The 23,862-nt window shown below is 40.7% G+C and overlaps 1 protein-coding gene across 3 annotated transcripts in view; it reads right to left on the bottom strand.

Moving 5' to 3' along the window:
- Window positions 1–23,605, bottom strand: part of LOC123772849 (RNA polymerase-associated protein LEO1) — a 30,331-nt gene extending 6,726 nt beyond the window's left edge. Inside the window, exons 1-11 of one of the 3 annotated variants that reach the window (XM_045766232.2) lie at window positions 23,477–23,605; window positions 20,788–21,074; window positions 20,447–20,542; window positions 19,471–19,676; window positions 12,092–12,425; window positions 10,334–10,503; window positions 8,746–8,836; window positions 7,356–7,457; window positions 6,632–6,755; window positions 4,848–5,141; window positions 2,837–2,994 (exon numbers count right to left, since the gene is read on the bottom strand). In XM_045766232.2, coding sequence (XP_045622188.2) covers window positions 2,837–2,994; window positions 4,848–5,141; window positions 6,632–6,755; window positions 7,356–7,457; window positions 8,746–8,836; window positions 10,334–10,503; window positions 12,092–12,425; window positions 19,471–19,676; window positions 20,447–20,542; window positions 20,788–21,048 — 1,836 coding nt within the window. In that variant the 5' untranslated portion in view covers window positions 21,049–21,074; window positions 23,477–23,605. Of the gene's footprint in view, window positions 1–2,836; window positions 2,995–4,847; window positions 5,142–6,631; window positions 6,756–7,355; window positions 7,458–8,745; window positions 8,837–10,333; window positions 10,504–12,091; window positions 12,426–19,470; window positions 19,677–20,446; window positions 20,543–20,787; window positions 21,075–23,082; window positions 23,102–23,476 lie in introns of those variants that run through there. The other 2 variants (XM_045766324.2, XM_069307595.1) reach the window with 2 other exon arrangements.
- Window positions 23,606–23,862: the final 257 nt, after the last annotated feature.

Genomic DNA, 23,862 nt, shown 5'->3' with positions numbered 1-23,862 from the left:
TCAAGTGTTGCTTGCCTTCTGTGTTCACTGGTCAGTTGTATGATCAGCTCTTTTGTTCGCCTCAGGTATCGATACATGTTTCCAACTTCTGGATGAGCACAATTGGATGAAAAATTAATTAACAAGTCAACAGAAGACATGAGTTCACTGCATTTCGTGGTCATTGGTGTTTGTTCTTCACTTCCTTCTTCATCCTCCATCTCTACGTCGACCTCACCAGTAACAGACTGGAGAATCTCGTCTTCACTCAATACACAAGATCCTGGGTCATTGGCATCTTTTTTCAAGCCAATCAACCACATTCTGTCTTTCTAAGTTTTCGCCAGCATTTTTAAACATTCCATGGATTTCATCTGTAAATCCTTCAAAATCCATTTCTGCATCCTCCTCATTGCTGACTGTAGACATGAGTTTTTTCCAGGAATTTTTCAAAGTCAATTCCTTTAATTCACTCCACACCTTGGCCCAGTTATAGAGAGCTTCCTTGATTGTATAGTTCTTCAAATTCTGAAGGCTTTTTTTAGCCCTGTTATCCACACCGAGTTCAATATCTTCCGGAAGAGCCAAAACCATCAAAACTTCGTTTATCATCTTTTTGGTGTACAAGCTGTTCGTGGCACATATAACTTCCTGATCCATAGGCTGGATGAGAGAGGTTGTGTTAGGAGAAAGTGCCATACACATTATCTTGCCATCTTGTGAGGTTAATGTGTCAATTTTGGGGTGGGCAGGCGCATTATCAAGCACCAGCAAAGCCCAAACTTCGCTTGGCCTTACTTTGAGTTTCTTAACTTGATAGGTACGAACTTCCCTGCAGAACACATCATGAAACCAGGAAAAAAAGATCTCGTGTAAATCATGCATTTTGTGAGCTATAATATTTGACTGGCAGTCTGTCCATGCAATGTTGCAAGGCTCTTGGTTTCTTAGATTTGCCAACAATTGCACACGTGATTCTGTCTGTGCCGTCGGCATTCACACACATCATGGCCGAAAGCCTGTCCTTATTGACCTTACGTCCTGGCACACAACCCTCACTCCTTGTTGCTAGAGTTTTTTCTGGTAAACGCCTCCAATACAACCTAGTTTCATCTGCATTATAAATTTGATACGAATATAAATTATTTGCCACAATGTATGCTCTTAATTTCTGTTTAAATGGTTCTACACTGCTTTCATCTGCACTCAATTTTTCACCGACAATTTTCCTCTTCACAATATTGTGCCTACACTTGAACCTTGCAACCCATCCTTCACTCGCTTCGAAATCCTTTATTCCAAGGCTTGCAGCAAACCTGCTTGCAGCATTTTGTATTTCTGGGCCGCGAATTGTCACGCCAGCTGTGCGGTGCTGAGCAACCACTTGTACGCGGCCTCATCCAACTGTACATGCGTCGAAGTTTTCATAGTCTTTTTACCACACCCTCTGCTAGTGCTTGCACTTTCACAAGTTGAAATTAATTTCATAAGTTTCTCTTTGTTTCCTTATATCAGAAAGTGTCTTATATAGTGCCTATATTAAATCCCTTGGCAACACTTGAGGTCGACCGGCCATTTTTACAAAGTTGTATAACACATAGCTTGTCCTTATTTGTTAGGACAACCTTCTTCCTCTTAACACCTCCAGAACGATTCATGCTGCTACCATAGTCTTGGCCTAAAATGTTCAAAGTTACTATGAAAATAAAAAAGGTATTTAAAAAAAATATTTCACTAATGGCACGGCACTGTGGAGTAACATGAGGGTAGAGAGCACATGGCTTGACCAGGCCTGGACGGGTCCAGTTGGGGCAGGGAGGAGGCACGTTACGTAGGCCGCCAGCAGGGAAAAAAATATTTTTGAAGGAAACTTCAGCCTGTGCAAATTGTCTTTAGGAAACTTGTATGGTATTTTTTATTACATAATTACTAGTATTTCTTTTGATTTTGTCTATGATAAATTTTTCTAAAATCTATGGTAATTCCTGTACTGTAGTGTATAGGCCGTTCCCCATCCCCCCCAGGTGGTCCCTCCCAATGCCCCCTTCTCTCCCACCACCACCCACCCACCCCACCCCCTCCAACACCATGCGCCTCGAGCCACAGGCAGACGGGATTAATACGGTATGGCCCGCCTCATGGTTTTCATATACGGACAATTCCATGATTATCCAGCTGACTGTCCGGATAGTGTAACATCGGCAGCAAATTAACCGGCTCCGATATTTTATCCGGCTAAACCAGCTTTTATCCGGCTCCTGTGGCCATTTTAGACAGATATTGAGAACTTTATCCTGTCACGATTTTGGCGTTTTCCGGATGTTCGAATCCCAGATAATCGCGGGGTTACAGTAATTTCAAAGCATTATACGACAAAGAGTACAGGGAAGACGGGACACCACGAGTGTAGCTCTCATCCTGTAACTACACTAGTGGAAAATGTGGCTAGATGTGTGCCCCCTCACAACAGGTCTGGATGCTTAAGTGAAAATGTCAAACTCATTTGTACAATTTTAAGTACAGTACAAGTTTAGCAAAACATGTACAATTTTAAACAAAACCAAGATTAGCAACTAAGTAAGCATATATTAGTTGATAGAAATTGCATGGCAATTTGGATTTCAATATACCCCTCTCCAGGATCAGGATGTTATTCTTCTGAAATGTAAATCTTGGAAGGAAATTCACTAGGTGGAATTGATGCATTGTTAATAGGGGATCCAATTATTGGACTGTGCATTATTTCAAGCACAGTACAGTATTTACATTATTATTTTTTGTTGGGCTTGTGTGTTTCCTTTACAACCTACATGCAATACAAATGTATATCTCTACAATAAATACAATCTCAGCCTACCTGGTGTGATGCTGGATGATGGTCCCAATAATGAGAGAGGTGATTGAATGATCGACAGTGGCGCTGAACAGCTCGTGAACCCAAAGAAGAATCCGCACGAATAATTTTAAAACAGAGGCTACAGAAGTAAGCTTCAATGCGGCGTACATACTCTGTTCCTGTGGAAACAATGAACACAACTAAGTTCCAGGAGTATATGATCAGAAAGGTCAGGAGACACTTCATTATTTTAACTGTAATTACACCTTTTAAGAATGCATGTGTCACTCAAGATCTTTATGCGTAAATTTCTAATACCAAAACTATATTTTTTAAATTCTCAATATATGGATTAAAATTTATAAGGAATTTGTTTCTTCGTGAGGGATCTTCACTTCTGCAACTACAAACAATAAAATTATATTAACATATGAACTATCAAGGCTAAAACATTTGCATCAAGTTTTCAAAACAATTATGACCAATCTTTGAATAGTCACAAGCTTGGTACACACATGCTTCAAAAGAAAAGTAAGGGCAAAACAATGAAATACTCGAATAAAAAATATATATATATACTGTATAATCATACAATATCCTGCAGAAGGCTTCCAAAATAATCCCAAAATATAAAATAAGGAAATTCTTTTTGCTAATTAAACTCTTCAACCATTAAAGCTGCAACTTCAACATGCAAATTACCTAGAGAATTGCAAGCCTCCATGCCCGCCGGCTGACCTGCCCGCATGCATGCCCGCCGGCTGACCTGCCCGCATGCATGCCCGCCGGCTGACCTGCCCGCATGCATGCCCGCCGGCTGACCTGCCCGCATGCATGCCCGCCGGCTGACCTGCCCGCATGCATGCCCGCCGGCTGACCTGCCCGCATGCATGCCCGCCGGCTGACCTGCCCGCATGCATGCCCGCCGGCTGACCTGCCCGCATGCATGCCCGCCGGCTGACCTGCCCGCATGCATGCCCGCCGGCTGACCTGCCCGCATGCATGCCCGCCGGCTGACCTGCCCGCATGCATGCCCGCCGGCTGACCTGCCCGCATGCATGCCCGCCGGCTGACCTGCCCGCATGCATGCCCGCCGGCTGACCTGCCCGCATGCATGCCCGCCGGCTGACCTGCCCGCATGTATGCCCGCCGGCTGACATGCCCGTATGCCCACCTGCTGACTTGCCTGCATGCCCACCTGCTGACTTGCCTGCATGCCCACCTGCTGACTTGCCTGCATGCCCACCCACTGATAAGCCTCCATGCCCACCTAATGACTTGCCAACATGCCCACCTGCTGACCTACCTGCCTGCCTGCATGCCCACCTGCTGGCCTGCCTGCATGCCCACCTGCTGACCTACCTGAGATAGTCAGGTTGAAAAGTTCACTTTTTGTAATATGGCATGGCCACCTGAACCTGCCAACCTTCATGCATACCAATGTGAAGACCTTATTCCATGCATACACAGCAAAAACAACAAAGCTCTATCAAAGATTACATTTCTACACACAATGAGACCATCATCAGAGAGATCCTTCACAAAAACAATTTAATCAAGCGATAAAACGAGAACACTGTACAGGATTAGGCATAGCCCGAACACAAATCAAACAGAATTACCAGTTGACACCATGCTTACTAACCCAGCCAGTAAATGAGAATGCAGGACAAGATTACTCACTTCTCTGAACAGGGTAACACCTCATCTCATAAATAAAATATTTATGACTTCAATCAAAACCTGCCCAACAGCCTTGACAGGACTGTTGAGCGATGGTCTAGCTTCTTGTAGGTTGGTGTTCAATCCCAGAAATCCAAGCGGTTGTGTAATATATTCCTTCCCTCTTTCCTATCCCAAATCCTTACCCTCATCTCCCTCCCAAGTGCCATACAGTTTTAATGGCTAAGCACCTTCTCCTTATAATTACTTTACCTTCAGTGAGAACCTGTTGATAGTGAAAAAAAATACAACTGACAATACACTACTATCCAAATTAAGTATCATAAGATCAGAGTTAAATCAAATTTACCAAGTGGCTTATGGCCTTCTTCTTCTTCATCCTCGGGTTGCTCTTTCTCCCAATCACTCTCCAACGGAACATCATCATCGTCATCATCATCATCACGCCCTCTGTTTCGTCTTCCTTTTGATTTGTCACCCAGCTCTCGTAAGCCACTTTTTGAAGCACCGCGGCCACCTCTCTTTCTCTGGACATGGCCCTCTTCTAAATCGTCTTCGTCCTCTCCAGTTGCCGCCTTCTCTGCTGCCTCTGCAGCATCTAGGCCTCCAGTTATTTCTTCATGCTCAGAGCCAACCTCATCATCTTCAAGACAAAGTACCAGTAATATAGTAATATCCAAAACAGCAAGCCTAAACACATTATTTAATATTTCTAAATATAAAAATATTTAGATTATATGATTGTATTTTCGTAAACAGATTACTACTGTATAATGTGCACAGCTGTCTGTTCTACAATCCCTATACAATTGATTTTTCATAAAACTGTAAACGTTTGAAATTATAAATCTCGGTTGTCTAAATTTGCGCATATTTCAAATGCGATATTGACAATTTTTTTTTACAGTAAACAATACTGAAAACCTATATTCTAAATATATGAATATGATGATCATATGCTATCCTGAGAGCATAACAACACCAAATGAACAGTCGGTGATATTTTTATATTTTTGCAGCCGATTTCAAAATCTGAAGATTTCAATATTCAATTTCATAATTATTTTTTATTTTCTTGTTTTTCAAGTTACACTGGTATCATTTAGACAAAGTTAGAGCATTTGCCTAGTATATTATTCACAAAACATTTGAATGTTTCAGAAAATTTTAAGAACCGAGCTCAATGTCACACATCATATGAGGTTTTTGCGCAGGTTAAGGGTTAAGTAGAGTACCATGTTTACAATTATATTTTTACCTCACCAAGTAGCATAAACTTTACACATTTCTTCATTCTAATTCAGACAATGTGTGTGTGCGCTGTTATTGTGAATATTAAATACCGCAAACGTGCTCTTATTATATAGTTACTGCTAAAATTTTAAAATCTCCAAGTAGTCTACACCTTTCATCATAAAGAAGTACTTTAGAAAACTGTGTATCATTTGCTATGTTAGCTTACACATTCCTACACAGAAGAGGCCCTGACAGCTGAGTGGACAGCGCTCAGGATTCGTAGTCCTGAGGTTTCGGGTTCAATCCCCGGTGGAGGCGGAAACAAATGGGCAGTTTCTTTCACCCTGATGGTCTGTTCACCTAGTAGTAAATAGGTACCTGGTAGACATACAGCCAGCTGCTTCCTAGGAGTGTGTAACAAAAGAGGCCTGGTCGAGGACCTGCTCGAGGACCAGGCTGCTGGGACGCTAAATCCCAAAATCATCTCAAGATAACACCAAATACTGTTTAATATTAAATATTGTTCCAAAATGTCAAACTCTATTACACTTATTAAGTGGTGCCTGAAATGCTGTGCATGAATAGTCGGTTTATACAACATACAAATACTTTATCAAATGACCCAAATGATGATTTTGACACTTCCACTGACAAAATGTGACTGCCACTGATGACAAAAGTGACACTTCCACTGTGGAAAATGTCTATTACTACACAACGAAATCACAATTACATCATGTATCTATTGAGAAAACACTGAGGTCATATAATAGGATCCAACTTACATCCCAGTGGGAAATTAACATGTGTAAATTGCTCCTCTTGTCCACCAACAAGCTTGTCTTCTGTAAGCTATTTACTACACAGCATATAAATGTTCAGCATAAGTACACTTACCATCTTCTCCAACTGAATCAAGAGTCATAAAATTAGCCAGGTCTAGATCATCACCCTCGTCCTCTTGAGCGTGATCATCAGTCTGGTGACTGCCGCCCTGGTTGTCAATTGTGGCCGTCCTTACCTGCAATTCAGTCAATTGCATTAAGAAACACCCATGCCGTGTAGGAAACACTCGAGCTGCACTGAAAACTTTACATGTACATTAAGAAAATGTATGGGGTTTTGAATATTATACACTTACTATTACCAAATTTCTTTACAGACATTTGTGTCCAGCAATGTTCTATAGCTTTTAATAAACATTTATATAAATCAAACTTTACCTTACGTGGACAAGCTCAGAATAAATGCTTAAGAGTTATTACAGTATTCCCACTTATTAGTAGTTTTTTTTTGTTTAAACATCTCGCACAGTATAACATTCAAATTCTGCCAAATTCTCCAAGCAAATTCCATGCTTCATTATTGGTGCCTTCAGCTTTGCCACATGTCAACATGTACACTAACATTCTTTTATTAACCTTGGATACATTTCTTAGCACTCTTATACCAGCAAAATGATTCACATTTACATTTTTACTACTTTCATCAATTTCACCCAATAAATTAATTTTACTGGGTGCTTTCTCCAACCACCATATAATTTTTTTACCTGTTAAAATTTTGCATCTTTAATATTACTTCCAAATGACTGAGAAGTAGGGTAACAATATTAACCTACCCTTAAATGGTTTATTGAAGCAATATGATGCTCGTATACCATACGACTGGGAAAGGTAATGCGGCAGAGACCACATCTTGGATGGAGGTAGTGGCGCTGCATCTGAAATGAAAGAGTTGCGATATTTATACAATGAGATATATGATTATCAATGTCTTGTATGACCATACCATTTTGAAGAGATCGTTAAACAGAACTAAACACAAATTATCATCATCTGGCATAACAATGTGGTGTTCCTAGTACCCCAGTGGTGAAGGCAGCTCTGCCTACAATGTAATAAGTATTCTCACTGGATAACCCTAATTAGGAATACTGTATGGTCAAGAAATGAAGCACATACAATATACCCTTGCTTGGAAGAACTACATGGGGCAAACCGATTCGTTCCACAAGGGATCAGCCCTAATCCCTTTCCCCACCTCCAGAAAAGGAGGGGGGGGGGGGGGAGAAAACATAGTTATGGCCTTCATCCACAATAACGCATAATGGTCAGTGACTTACTTTACTAGGAGAGTAGTGTAGGAAAATATCTTCATAATAACCCTGAAGCACATTTAGGTAACTACAAATCCATCTTTTTTCAAGTTTATAGTACCTTAAAATCAAAGAAAATCTATAATGTATTATCATTTTAACTGAATTCAAGCAAAATACTGAATTTTCTCAGGAAACTGGCAAGGGTGGAGTGAGGCAGCTATTTATTAGTCTTCAGCATTATGAGTGCTCCAGTAAGACATCTTGGTAATAAAAAAAAAAACAAATTACAGGGCAGCTTACAAATTACATTGATGATAATATCTGATCAAGACAACCAACTAGCAATGGTATTTAAACACCTATGTAGGAGTGGCTTAACAAAATTCACTTTAGGCTGTTGTGTATATTTTGTTAATATTAGTATTTTATAATATAAACTGTAAAATATTACAGTACGTCTTATTCAAGAGAACTGACAATTGTTTACACTTTCATTAAGTAGATAATGAATGAATAATAACACAGCTACCTCCCGATGCTCAGCCTCGGTGATGGCCAAGATGAGCCATCCTCGCTTCATTTGTATATTCAACTGAACAGTTTGTTCTGACCATTCAGGAATTTGAAAGAGCAGGGTTCATTAGAGTGAGAATGCACTGCACTTGCATACAAAATTTTTGATGTACTGTAATAACTGTGTTCTTTAATAAATTCAAATTGGCAAATAACTTACCTGACCACTGCACGTATGGTTTAGCAGAATTAGACTATTGGCTGTTTATGATTCATACAATGGAATAAGCCTCATTAGGTTAAGAGTTATTTACAGCTTACAAGATAAAGCTTACAACATGGAGCCATAGGCTTGAGAAGATGATACATGAAGCATATGATAAACTTTCAAACTGACCCTGTGTAGCTTGCTACGGTTGTGATAACTGATGCCATCGCTGGTATTACTGCCCTGGCATTTAAAGGCCAGCTTGCATGTGCCACAGAATCTGCAAAATGAAAATTAGTTATTAAAGCTGATCAAGATCTCCGATCACAGTGCCAGGCGTATCTAACATGCAAACAATATTACTAAAACAGTTTTTAAAGAAACAGTAAACTTATTATGATGGCTAATAAAATGAGATTTCAGTATCATGAAGGAGTTAAATGTGACTGGTGTTCTAAGCGAGTGGTATGCGAGTGGTACACCAGCGGTTCAGTAAACATTCTTTTCAGATAATGTATTACAAAAGCAGGAAACTTAAATATAAAAGTTTCTTAACCTAGTTTGAATACTGATTTAATTTAACTTTTTATACTTTTATTGGAACCACCTAGAATGAAGTCTTAATCAGTGGACTGAGCCAGCCGAGAAAACTCGGTTGGTGCGAAACTGCACGAATTGAGAACACACCTTTTTAATATTTCATACCTATTCAAAACGTATGTGCGATAGGTTGTGCACAAAATGGACTCTCAAGGCCTCCAGTGAGAGGTAGCCATCTTGGAGGAAAAAAAATCCAAAATACCCTAGGGCTGCTGGCTGGTTTAGTACCGAGTGAGCAACCATGGGTCGTGCAAACGGGGTGAGAATAGCTTGAGCTACCTCATCCCTTTATGTATATTTTATCTCGATAAACTTATTTCAATTTCAATGGGTGGTGCATGCGCCTCTGGCTCCCAAACACTTGTCAGACACGGTGTTAAAAGATTGCTCTCTGTCGGTGAAATTCAGACCTTATCGTTTGAAGAACATAAGGGTTATGATATTATGATATTGATGAAGCTTGGCACAATAAGGACCTAACGAAAGGGGTCAGATGCAAGTGATACAAAACCGATAAGGACATCACAGTGAGCATATCCATTAGTAACCGAGTGCCACCCATGCTCACCCGTGTTATCTCCAATTTTTATAGATGATACATAGATGAAATATTTTCTGGGTTCAGTGATGATGCATCTGATACAAGTAGCATAGATGAACAGTGTTAGTGGCTTCCACAGTGGTGTTTTCCATAGATCTCTTCCAGAATACCTTAAAAGCAATCTTTTCAAGACTACCTTACACTTCACAAGCTTGGCTACATCCCACCTATAGGTACTAAAGCCAAGAGTGTACACGAGTGTTATTTGCAAGTGCACAGAATGAAGAAACAGGTGGCAAAAATCTGTTTGTTCCTGGTGCATCGAGAATGGAGTAGCACTGTATACCATGAACTGTATACCATAAGACTTCTGTTTTTTCTTTATAGATGCTGCCACAAATTGCATGTCAGGTAGCAAACAGACGAGCCAACTATCACTTCTATCGGTACTATTTGGTACTGTGTGATGCTAAATACTGTACCCCCTTTAAAAAAACTTTTATTTTAAAATTAATGATCCTTGTAGAGGAAGTAGACCTGCCATGACTGTGCACACTCCTCCAATGTGACCAGCAGTCCCCTGCCTGCATGAAAAATTTGTTAAAATTATTAGAGCAACAAATTACTAATATTTACCTTGAGACAGCAGTTTTAAATTCCTCATTTTCTTCTCTCCATTTAGCCTCAATTTCCTTCTGTTCCTGTCTTTGCTGGATCCGTATTTTCCGAAGTACCACTGAATGCTTCCGAGCTAGTCTGTTCAATTGCGATTTGTGATGGTCACTCACCAAATGCATCTTGTATTCCTGAAAATATGTTTTATGTATTGCAATTATCTCCACATGTATGCTTATAAAAATTAAAATCTAAAAACTTGGAAACAAAGGCAATTTTAACACAACATACTATTGCCTTGTATAAATATTGAAATTGAGAAAATCTGTAGGAGCATTCTCTCAATGATGCAGTCACGTTAGTGCAATAACTCTGAACATTGAAAATAGTAAAACATTACAATAGAGCAACCATTATAATTTGGACACACACAAATACCAGTCACTGGCTCCTCATTGAAACGAAACGTACTACCACACGTGTACGCCAATACAACTTCTGCAGGATCTCCCTCCATTAATCAGGAAGCAAATAAACCCTAGTCAATGCTATTCACGGGTAACGAGGCCACGATACTACCCTAAGGTACAGGCATTCCTTACCTGGCAGAATCTTAACATTAATCGAACGGTGCTCACATAGCTCAGGATCTCAGGGTGGGATGGGTTTTCCCTTTCCTCAAGCAGCATACAAGCAGTCCCAGCACCACACAGTTACCAGTGGCCCCACAGCAGTCAGTGACCCACACATGCACACCAGAAGCATGAAGACTGCTCCAGTTCCACCTCGACGACCTGGTTGTTGCATGAACATCAACCACAGTGGATGACAACAGGATAAAACCCAACATCATTCCTGTGTTCCTAAGGTATAGTCTGTTCCACCAGTCGACACCATCAGCGTCACCCCATTCCCCTTGCATCGAGCACGCCAGCACCTCTTACCCAAGCAATGAGCCCAGCAGCCAGATAGGCCATCCAAGAATGGCGTCGTGTGCCCAGCGAAGGACCATGCTCACTACAGTCAGGTGCTCGGCAACCACTCAGCTGACTCGTTTTCTTCCCCCCCTTCTCCCTTTCTATGTCTATATTCCAGCTCTGCTTTCCTCCGTGGCTTTCTTAGGTTATCTTGAGATGATTTCGGGGCTTTAGTGTCCCCGCGGCCCGGTCCTCGACCAGGCCTGCAGCCCGTGACAGCTGACTAACTCCCAGGTATCTATTTACTGCTAGGTAACAGGAGGCATCAGGGTGAAAATCTCTGCCCATTGTTTCTCGCCAGCGCCTGGGATCGAACCCGGGACCACAGGATCACGCGTCCAGTGTTCTGTCCGCTCAGCCACCGGCTCACCCACAAGTTAGGAGCCTAACTTGGCCTCCTGTCCCTGCATGCCCTGCCACCCCCCCCCCTCCCCCTTTCAGCTCTTTCTTCCCTTCTTGCCTCCACCCCCCCCTTACCTCGTTCCTTGTGTTTTCCTCCCCTCTTTGTGCTACCTTCCCTCTTCCCTTTTTGTGTCCTCTGTTTCCACGAAATCAGGGTTTTACACATAACCATCAGACACCTGGTCAGAGACCGGGCTGCCAAGACATTGCTCCTCAGAATCATCTAGAGGTAACCTCAAATTGTGGTCTTAAAAAGGAACAAATCTTAAAAAGCAACGATAAACAATTCTTAAAGAACAGGTTTAGTTAAAAAATAAAGACCTGAGGAAGCATATGGTTTATAAATACATAGTTGCAGCAGTGTACATATGTAATATTTGTATTGATTAAAAAAGCTTACCTTAAAAGTAATCGACTTCTGGTTTGGGCAATGAGGGCATCGTAATTCAACAAAGAGCCGTCCAGCAACTCGGCGTACATGTCCCTCACTGTTGACTGCTCGTTCACCATCAGCACGAATTGTCACCTGAACACCACTAGGACCACCTTCAGTTTCCTTATTTCCTCCTCCGCTGCTGCTCTCGACATCCCGTCTACCATGCTCTTCATCGGATATGGAACCATGCCGCTCTCGGTCACGTGATCTTTCATTTTCTTCCGGGCCTTCGTCTTCCATAAATTCATCATCTCTGTGATGTGCAATTTCACCTTCATCTGTCTCAAACCTCTCCATTCTGATGAACAGTGTCATTAAAACATTACTAATGCCAGTAATTTAACCAATCTTTGGTATTTCCCTCCAACTAAAAATAGGAAGAAAGTTGTTATATATTCTACAAAACAGGATTATTAAACTTTGCAAAATTTTCCAAGAACATATTTAGTTAAAATATGATATCACCTAAGAGTCAAAATATTCAGATGCATATCTCCCTAAATACAAGATTATTATAAACTCTGAGAAAAGTAAACCAGAGAAAATAACAATTCATTTACACACACACACACACACACACCTTAAACTTCCATTCCTTTACCACCTCTAAAAAGCAGAGGTAATCAAGAATTGCATGCAATTTGTTATCCAGTAATAATGAGAATGTAATCCAAGACCAAGACTAGAAAGGGGTTGGATGTAGAAGACAAATGAGGACGCTGATGATAAAGAAACTGAGACAGAGAGGAGGAAGGTAGATGAATTGTAAATGGGACAAGACATTGTCCCATACCTTAACCCCAACACTGCTTCAATCACTATTTGCAATTTCCTTCTGTGCTCCAATCTCTCTCTCTGCAATCCTCCCCCCTCCCCCATTTGCTGTTAACTATTTTTAAACATGTGCACCTCAATTTATAACTTATAAATAGCTGTACCGTTTGATAATTTTTAGGAACGTAGAAAGGCTAGAACAGTAACTGCTCGTTTCCATCTGCATAGGAGAGCCGAGAATAGCAAGCAGAAAGCTTTCTCAGTAGCTTACAGTGTCGGCTGGGGAATAGTTTGGAAGTGGCATTACATTGTGGAGAGAAAAGGCATAAAAATGAGACAGGAAACAGGGGGTTTGACTGCACAAGATCAATCCCAAAATGCATCCTCAGGCTAACAAAATTTAGGATATGAATTGGGTTGTGTCAAGTATAGATGCCATGAATAACCCTTAAACAGCCAGGTGTGTAATATTAAATATTTTCAAGAGTGCAAAGACTATGGTATGATCTATTAAGATCATGTGCCAAGCAGCATAGTGCAGTCAAGTTATGAAGTGTTGCCACCCAGTCCCAATGGTCAGCTCTGAAGCTCAAACTATTAGATAAAATACAATTTCAATTTGAATAAAATATGATGCATAATTGGTAAAAACTTAACATTCAACTCTGACACCACATTAAATAAGGTATAGTGTTATTTTTGTGTAAATGAAAAATAAAATATAGCAAACCCTAATATTAAGAGAATATTTGATTTGCAATAATTCCTGTGTAGTGTCACAGAAAACCCTCAAATATGAACTCACTCTCTTTCCAGGTTTCATTTTCCTTCAATAACTCCTTAATTTGACCCTTCTGCATCATTAGAGCATTCAACACATGACTCCCTTTACAAAATTCTCTCCTGTAAAAACTTCTTTTCCTTTTCAGTTCTTTATTTTCCTAATGCTAGAAAGTCCTCGTGAAGCTTTAGCCTCTCTCATTTTGACTAATCTGCCAAGAATGCCTTCCCTGCTTATTTCTTTCTTACAGAACCCCCCAAAAATCCTGTGTTGCCTGAGGAACCGGTGTATCCTCCAACACCATGTTTATGGTTTGTCTTATTGCCTTCACTGACCCTTACTCGAAATTCTCAGATTCATAGCTTTTTCAATGTGTCCGCCACCTTCTACTGCAGAGCTCTACATTTATGATGGCTGGGACCCCATTTACATGCCCCTCTCATTCACCTCATGCATGTGTCGGTGCATGCTTACCAATTTGTGGCTGCACCATAGATTCAAATCTTAGATGCCCCTTTTGAGCCATTAGTTGTCAAAAGCAGCGATTCCTGACCCCCTTTTTGTATCGTGTCTACTTTTGAAATTATAAATGGAATGTGCACATGTGCGTGTGTAAGACTACAAAACCATCTTATTATATCTCTCCTGTATCATATCTGTAAATTATTGGAATACTGTACATATAAATAACCAATTCTTAAATTTCTTGAACTACAAATGTATAATAATTGTTCAATTAACAACTTAAACCAAATTCATTTACACTTTAAGAAGACTACATAAAGCACTTAAATCCCACTCACTCAAAATTACTTAAAGGTAAATTATAAAATACATATTTAACGGCAGACGATGTCACAATAACGTGGCTGAAGACGTGATGACCAAACCACCCACCAGAAGGTGAAGAAACTGACATTTCGGTCCGTTCTGGACCATTATCAAGTCGCATGTGATAATGGCTTGATGACACACACTTGATAATGGTCTAGGAAGGACCGAAACGTCGTCATTTCTTCACCTTCTGGTGTGTGGTTTGGTCATCATACGTATTTAATTGTCTATGATCAGGAAATATTCTATACTTATCACTCCAAGTCCCATGTATTGTGTCCACCCATACTGTGGAGAACATGAGGAGGAGGGAGCTTCCTGGCTGCATAGGCTTCATCATCATCATTATTATACTCATGTTCATGGAATAGTTCTTTCTGTGGCTGACATTTCTTTGAATTTCTCAAGTCAAAATCATTTTCCATTTGTAGTGTCCTTCAAGTTCACTAATCAAGAGCTTTATAACTGATTACATTGATCGTGTGTATGTATATATATGTGTGTGATTATATATATATTTATATATATACAATCCAGTAATCCAACAAGGATTAAAATCCTCTTAAACATGACGCAGGCCCTATTACTCTTGTGTGGTATTAAAAGGATGAAGATAAAATGGCCTGTCTACAGTTAAGAGGATCCCAGTTCAAGTCCATGCAGGACTAGTGTGTGTATTTATATATAAATATGCACATGCATATATATATAGACACTCAAAACATATACACATACAAGTACAGATACAAATACATACAAGCACGAAAACACGCATACGTACACACACAACACAGTATATAAATTTTTCTCGTACCCAATAGAAAGAGCCGCATTTTGGCCTACAAATCCAAGACTCGAGGCAACACACATTCTACCTAATAGCCAGAGAGATTTTACATATTTTTCAAATATTGTACTGTATTTCCTTTTTTAAAGTTCACAACTATAATATTAATATAATAGAGAATTTCTAACTAAATTAGGCCTGGTTTTACCCATGCCAATCATTACTGAAGTAATCTGCATGGTTAGCTTTGACTTAAATGAAAAAAAATCACGTGAATTATAATTAAAAAGTAACATTTCATGGAAGAAAATTTTGGGCAAATTTAATATTTAAGAAAATTTGGCTTGTAAGATCAACTTTACCATTAGGTACAAAATACTTCATTATATAGTTATGTAATGTACTTTATGTATGGTTTTTTATACACACAGATATACACAATTACACACACAAACATCCTTATGAACACAAACATCCTCAAGATAACAAAAGATGAACAGGAAACCTAAACATGGAAAAAGGACAAACAGAACGAGGGGGTGGTGTGGCGCGGGAGAACGAGGGGGGGTAGGCAAGGGAGAACGAGGGGGGGTAGGCAAGGGAGAACGAGGGGGGGTAGGCGAGGGAGAACGAGGGGGGGGGGGTAGGCGAGGGAGAACGAGGGGGGGTAGGCGAGGGAGAACGGGAGGTAGGCGAGGAAGAACGGGGGGTAGACAAGGGAGAAAGGGGGGGGGAGACCCAGGCAAAGCTGGGTACATCTTTTAATGTTATATCTAATAAAACACATCAGCAAAATAGAAAATGTCAAAGACGTACTACCAAATGGCTTAAGACCTAAAATACAAGAGCTATGAGTTGACTCAAATAATTTCACATGTCAAAGCTATCAACTAGAAGAAAACGAGGAGATATGATCGCCGCATACAAAGCTGCGACAGGGATCGACAAGGTTGACAAGAAGGAATTTTTAAAACCTTCAACATCTACAACAAGAGGCCACAGACTGGAGTTTAGAAAACAAAGGTGCCAAAATATTATTATAGGGATGACAGAACACCACATATAACTCTCGATCTGTAATTACACACCCACTAAAAACACAGAAATCCCCATTAATTTTTAGATGAAAAGAAAAGCTAATGTCTAGGTCAGACAGACCCACAATAGTATCAATAGTATTAATGATAAATTAAATGGTTGGGTTAGCTTAAAGCCTTACAACCAAAGGTAATATTTATGGTTATAGAAGACGGAAAAGCAAAATAATCTTACTCTAAAAGTGACCCCTAGTAGAGCTAAACAAATGGCAGAAGTGTTTAAGAATGTCAGAAAATTCCACTGTGATGAGGATGGCAAAGTTTAGTTATTAAGACAAGATCTATCAAAAGAAGACAAGAAAAACAATCTTTAAATAGTAAAATGATTAGGGGTAGAAATGAGGGATGTGGGAATGTTCCTTCAATACTGGATTTGGTATTTAACAGTTAAAAAGCTATCCTTGATCCTCAATTTTTTCCTCATTTAGGAAAGAACAACCATGTGCTCTTGGAAATCAAACATGCAATCCATATCTATAAAAGAGAATGTCTTAATCTGAGGTTGGAGGCCAGATGCTTGCAGTTAGCTTCTCACAGTGTTCCATGGTGATTCTTGATTGTATGGAGTGCCATATGGGAATTGGGATCTACCCCCATGCCCCTAGTGTAGGATTTGCTCCTATTACACTAACCACTGACTCCTATAAAGTATGAAATGAGGGTTTGATTTTTCAGTTTTTCCAATAAATTTTCAGTTGGTCATCACACAAACAATACAACCACAACGTTAAAATTAATGCTGTGGTAACATTGTGTATCTGTGGATGCGTAAATATTGCATGTTTTGAGAGGCAGAAAACAGGAGGGAGGGAGAGAAAATGGGAGGGACGAGATGAAGGAGACAAACCCAGGCACCGTCAGGTACCTGGGTAACATATTACCTAATGTTATAATCTAGAAAAGAATAGGTCAAATGAAAAAGCAGAAAACTCAACTAGAAGAGGACACTATGGGGAACTTAGCAAGTTTTTCATGGCTTTAATTGAAAAGATTTAAGATAATAAACATGTACTGTATGCCAAATTTTGAGATGTGCAACACCCAAAATTTCATACTTAAATAGAAATGCAAAACTAGAAAACAGGATAGGCTCAACAGTAACTGTGAGGGGACCAGAAAAAAAAGTATTTGATATAGGAAAAGGCTTGCCTTCAAACATACCAGTAATACAAACAAGCACAAAACTACACAACAGTGAAAAGGAGGGGGGGGGGGGGGAGAACAAAACTTTGAGAAAGGGATAGCTGATATGTTAAACATGTGAAACAATCTTGCCAATTCTATAAATTCATAAAAAGCAAACTGCAAGTAAAAGATCAAATTCAGAAAATAGAAATGAGACAGCTATTTATGGACTGAAAAGGAAATGTGAAATATTAATTGAACAGTTCTAAAGTGTCTGTGCAAAATGAAACTGTCATAGAACTAGACCAGGCATTCTCAACAGGAGTGATATCATCTCCTAGGGAGTACCTTAATTAATTCTGGGTCATACATTAAATAAACACACAAAATGAAAGATGTAACACGAAAAGTTATGTCAGAACACTGGAAAGATATAAATAATTTTGTGATGATGAGCGTCCAAAATTAAAATATTTGTTAAAATTCTAGTTATTGTTCTATTATTAGGGGACTAGTTTTAAAATACGCGCCTTTAGATTGCGAACAATGATACCAAAATGAAAGACGTAACACGAAAATTGAGGTTATCAAACTGAATGACTACACACATTAGGCTGAGGTGTGCAAATTGGGGCTCGTTCACGGGTAACTTTAAGCTTTGCTGCGGGAAGTCATGCCGGGCTTTTGGACATTATATGCCTATACACCTACAGGGAATTTAATTGTGAACACAATGATACCAAAACGAATGACGTAGCACGAGAATTAAGGCGAGAAAACTGAAACGAGTACACACATTTTACGGATTTTGTGCGCTCATGGTTAACTTTTGCCGACTTTAGGCTTTGCTGCGGGAAGTCACGCCAGGCTTTTGGACATTATATGCCTATACACCTGTAGGGAATTCTATTGCGAACACTGATATCAAAACGAACGATGTAGCACGAGAATTAAGGCGAGAAAACTGAAATGAGTATACACATTTCGGTATCGCTACGCGCTAGCCGGGTGCACGACCTCTTGAGTTGGCGGCGAGCTTGCCCGGGGCCCGAAAGTGTTAAAAACAAATCTAGGGGAAATTCTGGATAGTAAATGGTCACCAGAGGACCACATCAAGGGCATTGTTAGAGCAGCCTACACTATGATTGCAAACTTCAAAATCTCTTAACTACAAGATAGAAAAATACGGAAGAAATTGTTCATGACATTTGCGAGCCCAAAATTGGAATATGCAGAAGTTGTATGGTGTCCATATCTCTATCTCAAGAATATCATCAATAAACTAGAAAGATTACAAACAAGCTACAAAATGTCTTTCAGAACTGAAAAACAAAGCTAAGAGAAGAGGCTGGAGGTGTTAAATAATGATAAAGCTAGACGGTAAAACAAGGAGATATGACCATCAAATACATAATAGTGACAGCTAACAAAAGGGAATTTTTGAACCCCAAAATTTTAAAAACACAAGGCCACAGATTTAAGCTGAGAAAACAGTTGCCACAAAAATTCTTTTTTCAGTTGGAACAATTCATAGGTAATGGTGGAAGCCAAAACCTTCAGCAATTTTAAAGCATCATATGCCAAAAAAAGATTATAGGCATGGGGAAGACAAGACACCACAAGCATAAGCTCTCATCCCATAACTACATTTAGGTAAACATGTACATTTAGGTAATTACATACATACACACATATATACACATGTGTACACACATACACATACATACACACAGTTTCACATATGATGCCACTGGTTTTGTTTCATCAAAGTTCATCAGTGTTTCAGTGGATTCTCAAATTTTGTTGGCTTGTGAATGTTAGCCTTTCGCATCCACAGTATGCACACTTTTCGACATCCAGTCACTACTGGCTTCCTTCATTGCTCAATTGCTGGAAGAATCAGAAATTCATTTAAATCATGACATGATGTCTCCGTGGTGTTTACCTCTGTCGCTTGTATGTGGGCCCAGGGTGGCCATGGGGAGAGGGCCGCCTCTTGGATGGGCCAGGGGTTCTGTTGCCATAACGGTAGCGAGGGGGGCCAGCAGAGGATTTCTCTCGTTCATAGTGATGGCCCCGCCCCTCCTCGTTGTACCACCTTGGTTCATATCTGCGGGGCTCAGCATATTGTCTGCGCAGTCGCATCTCCTCCTGAATGAATGAGACTCACGGCTTGAGGTTCATCACATCAGCCTAAGGCACTGCCTGGTGGCTGGCTGATGATAACCTCCAAACAATCTAATTAAGTACAGTATATACTACATCTAAGTGCCTAGAATGCACAGGGTTGCATCTCTTATAACATCAATTTAGATTCTTGGAATGCTACCCAAGTCCAATTAGAATATTTGTTGTCAGCAATCAAATGGGCAACCAGGAACTCTCATTCACAATGAACTCTGGCTAAAGGGCTTTCAGCAGCTTGTAATCTCTAGTGATGCTGCTTTATCTTCCAAGATCTGACATTGCAAGTTACTTTCATTTCAAAAATACAAATATCCCATATTTTCTACATTTACATTTTCATCAATCAAGAAGCAATCTCACTGGAGGCTTTAGGTTCCTGTTTAATGTTGAGATGTGCTTCCATAAGAGCTTGAATGTGAAATCTTTTGTTATTAATAATTAATTTAAGGTCAACATCGTTCCTGTCTTTATGTGGACTAATGGGTACAAAGACTCACCAATAGTTTCTTAACACTATTAAAGAAATATTTTAAACTAATATTTAAATTATGTCTGTCAGCTTAGCCTACCAGCACAATTAACCACAGCTTATTGTAAAATTTGTCTACTTTATATAATAATGCATATTTTATAATAAGAGCAGGGTTAATTGTCTTACTAGCTATCTACAGTCTAAGCTTGCCTGTAAATTATTTGAAACAGAATAAACAAGTCTAAAAGCAACAGCAACTTACCCTGTAATAACCTCCTCGACCTTCACGTCTTGTATCTCTCTGGTGGCGATAACTCATGTCACGGTCGTCCCGAAATCCACGGCTCTCTTTTTCTTCCTACATAAACATCCCATATTAGATTAAAAAAAAAAAATCTTAAATCTAATAACCCAGTCCCACCAATAGCATGTAATTTTCAACTAGGTGGGAAGAACAATCACATCTATGACAATACAGTATAGACAAGCATAGTTTTTCAGTTCCTTCGTATTTAAGTACTGTACACAGTAATACTTCAGGCAAGTGTACTGTTCACTGAATAAGTTCACATTTTACGAAGAAACTACATATCTAAAACTTACTGAAGTCTTCAGCACAGAATTTATAATTGCTGTTGTAAGAGCCAGCTGTGCATCAGGCCCCAATGAAGCCAAGAGTTTCTCAGGATCATGCTGCCGGTGGAAAGGACGTGGTGATCGACCCTCATGATTTGGCTGATAAAAATCTGGTCTTCCACCTCGATGGCCTCCACGATGAGCAGTCCAGAGACCGCCTCCTCGTGGTCCATAACCCCCTCGTATCCCACCCCCTCGGTGACCTCTTCCAAGTGCACGAGATGACATCTCAAATTCTTCCAAATCTGTTTAGTCTGAAATAAAGAAAATCAAGTATATACAGTATAGCTACACAATTTAAGCATGGGTTAAAAATATATACAGGAGGCCAAACAAAGTAACAAATGGGAGAGAAAACCACCCTGGGTTATATCACACCAACTGCCTCCCCTCAGGATATGAATTACATATACAAACATAGCCAACATACGAACTGCTGTTAGAAACTAATTTAGAATCATTTGAAACCCTGTATACCACACAAGTCGTACAAATTTTGAATAGGAGTCCTTGTCCTCTTAAAAATATATAACAGAGCTCGAGACAATCCAGAGGTATGCTACTAGCATACCTCTGGATTGCAAGTAACAAAAGAGCCGAGGAGGAGGGTTAAACCTCTTGTCAGTAGAAGTTAGAAAAAGACATGCTTACAGTACGAAATTCTTTGGGGGAAAGACAGGACAGACAAGGACAGTAAGAAATGGGTAGTATATGAACAAGAGGGGACAAACACAAACTAAACACCCTGAAGAGCCACAGAAACATCAATCTCTTTTCAGTGACAGTTGTGAACAAATACAATGGACTAAAGTGAAGTGGTGAAATCAGACTACATACACACAACAGACTCAAATGTATATATGATTTTAGTGAGGGTTAAGAGGCAGGATCAGAGCATAAACTCAACCTCCGCAAGCACAATTAAGTGAGCACACCTACTAACAACCATTCCTATTACCCCTCACTCAACCCTTCATGCGATAATCATTCCTACACCTCAAATCCCACTCATTTGTATTTAACAAAAATTTAATCTTTTCTCATCCACGGCTGGTCAACACTCGCCTTACCTGGATCTTACCTGGAGATGGTCTCTGGAATTCTACTCCCCAAGCCCAGCCTGAGGCCAGGCTCATCTTTGTGATAACTTTGTAAACAGGCTGTTGCTTGCAGCAGCATGAAGGCCCACATATCCACTACAGCTCGGTTGATCCAGTACGTCTTGCAAGAACTTACCTAATTGGTTCTTGAAGATATCAACCTTTGTTCTGGCAATATTTCTAATGCTTGCTGGGAGAATATTGAACAGCTGTGGAATCTGATGTTTAGACAGTGCTTTCTAATTGTGTCTATGGCACCTCTACTCCTCACTGGTTCTATTCTACATTTCCTTCCATATCTTTTGTTCCAGTATGTTGGTATTTTACTTAATTGTGGTTGCTAGGTTAAACCTCAGTTCTTTGATCTTGCCTCCGAACTAAGTTTAAGTATAGGGCAGATTGACTCCATTAGCGATTATTTTATTTTATCTGTGTGCAAGATTAATCTCCAGTGATTCATCACGACCCACTGAACCAGCACCACCCACTGCTCCTCCCACTACCCCAGCACGTACCACCACCCACTGCTCTAGGATGTTAGTGGAAAAAAACAATGTGCATCAGAATAGTTAAGCTATTAACTATTGTCCACTCAGCCTACAGCTGGGAGGACAGTGCTTCGGATTCGTAGTCCTGAGGTTCCGGGTTCGATCCCCGGTGGAGACGGATACAAATGGGCAAAATGTTTATCACCCTGATGCCCCTGTTACCTAACAGTAAATAGGTACCTGGGAGTTAGAGAACTGCTATGGACTGCTTCCTGGGGTTGTGTAACAAAAAGAAGGCCTGGTTGAGGACAGGGCCGCGGGGACGCTAAGTCCCAAGATCATCTCAAGATAACCTCAAGATAACTGTAATGCAACAAGTACAACAAGGATAATGGGCAGAGCATAGAGGCTAGACCTCACTTCCCCATAAGAATACCGCGACCCAGACGGACAAATGCAATTACAGTACTGCCAGGAAACTACTGCTACAGTTACAGCCTCGCTCCTGTGCCAGGTAAGTCCACTACGGGCTCACCATAGCCCGTGCTACATGCAACTTTTGGTTCCCAGCAGCTGAATCTTTAAACAAGTACTGGCCAAGTTCCACTCCCCCCCCCCCCCCAGCACTACCCGTTGCCCCAGCCCCCCCCCCTTCCCCGTTCAGCACCCCTCACCGCTCTGCCACACCCTTCAGTACCCCCCACACAGGAGGCCAGACACGACGATAACTGAAGATATTGGCGGGTGTCTTGGGCGGTAACTGAGGCGACGGCGTCGTCTCCCGCAGCGGTGCTCCCTCGCCTCCTTACTCACTTCCCCCAAACTGTACACAAACTTATGTCATTTGTGCTATGATGTGCTAACAGAACCGTGTCCCCGGCAACGCGAGATGCTGTGTAAGAAGCGTTGTTGTGAGGGGTAGAGGGCAAGGCATGCAGGGATCCCTTCCCATTGAGGACTTGCCAGCAGAGCCCGAGTGCACCCTTCCTATCTGGCCTGCCTCACTAGAACCGCAGGTGGCCAGTACACTCGAGATACACACCGGGGTGCACTACACCCCATACTTACACTGTCAACTGGTGTAGGCGACAGGAAGCGTGTTCAAGAGCGCGGGCGCCTGCAGGGAAGGTGGCGTTACCGCGTAATGGCGTCCCAGCCCGCTTCTCGCACTCACAACTCCCTAAACAACACACATTTTTATAATTCACAGAAACTATTGAAGAAATCTACACGGACACTAAAGCAAAATTTATACTCTGTATTCTAATATGCATATATAATGTTTATAATGGGAATCTCGTGTTTTGCGTACTATGCTTGATCACAAGTGAACGCGACTCCTGTGGGAGGCGGGGGGGGGGGGGCGTGCTCCTGAGGGAGGGTCACCTCGTACACCACACTGTAACCCCCCCCATCCCCCCACCCAGGGCAACCGTGACTTACCTAGCCTAACC

Source organism: Procambarus clarkii, chromosome 1 (assembly GCF_040958095.1).
Source record: "Procambarus clarkii isolate CNS0578487 chromosome 1, FALCON_Pclarkii_2.0, whole genome shotgun sequence".
Taxonomy (NCBI): domain Eukaryota; kingdom Metazoa; phylum Arthropoda; class Malacostraca; order Decapoda; family Cambaridae; genus Procambarus; species Procambarus clarkii.
The sequence above is the reverse complement of the archived record's forward strand: the minus strand, read 5'-3'. Positions and strand labels throughout refer to the sequence as shown.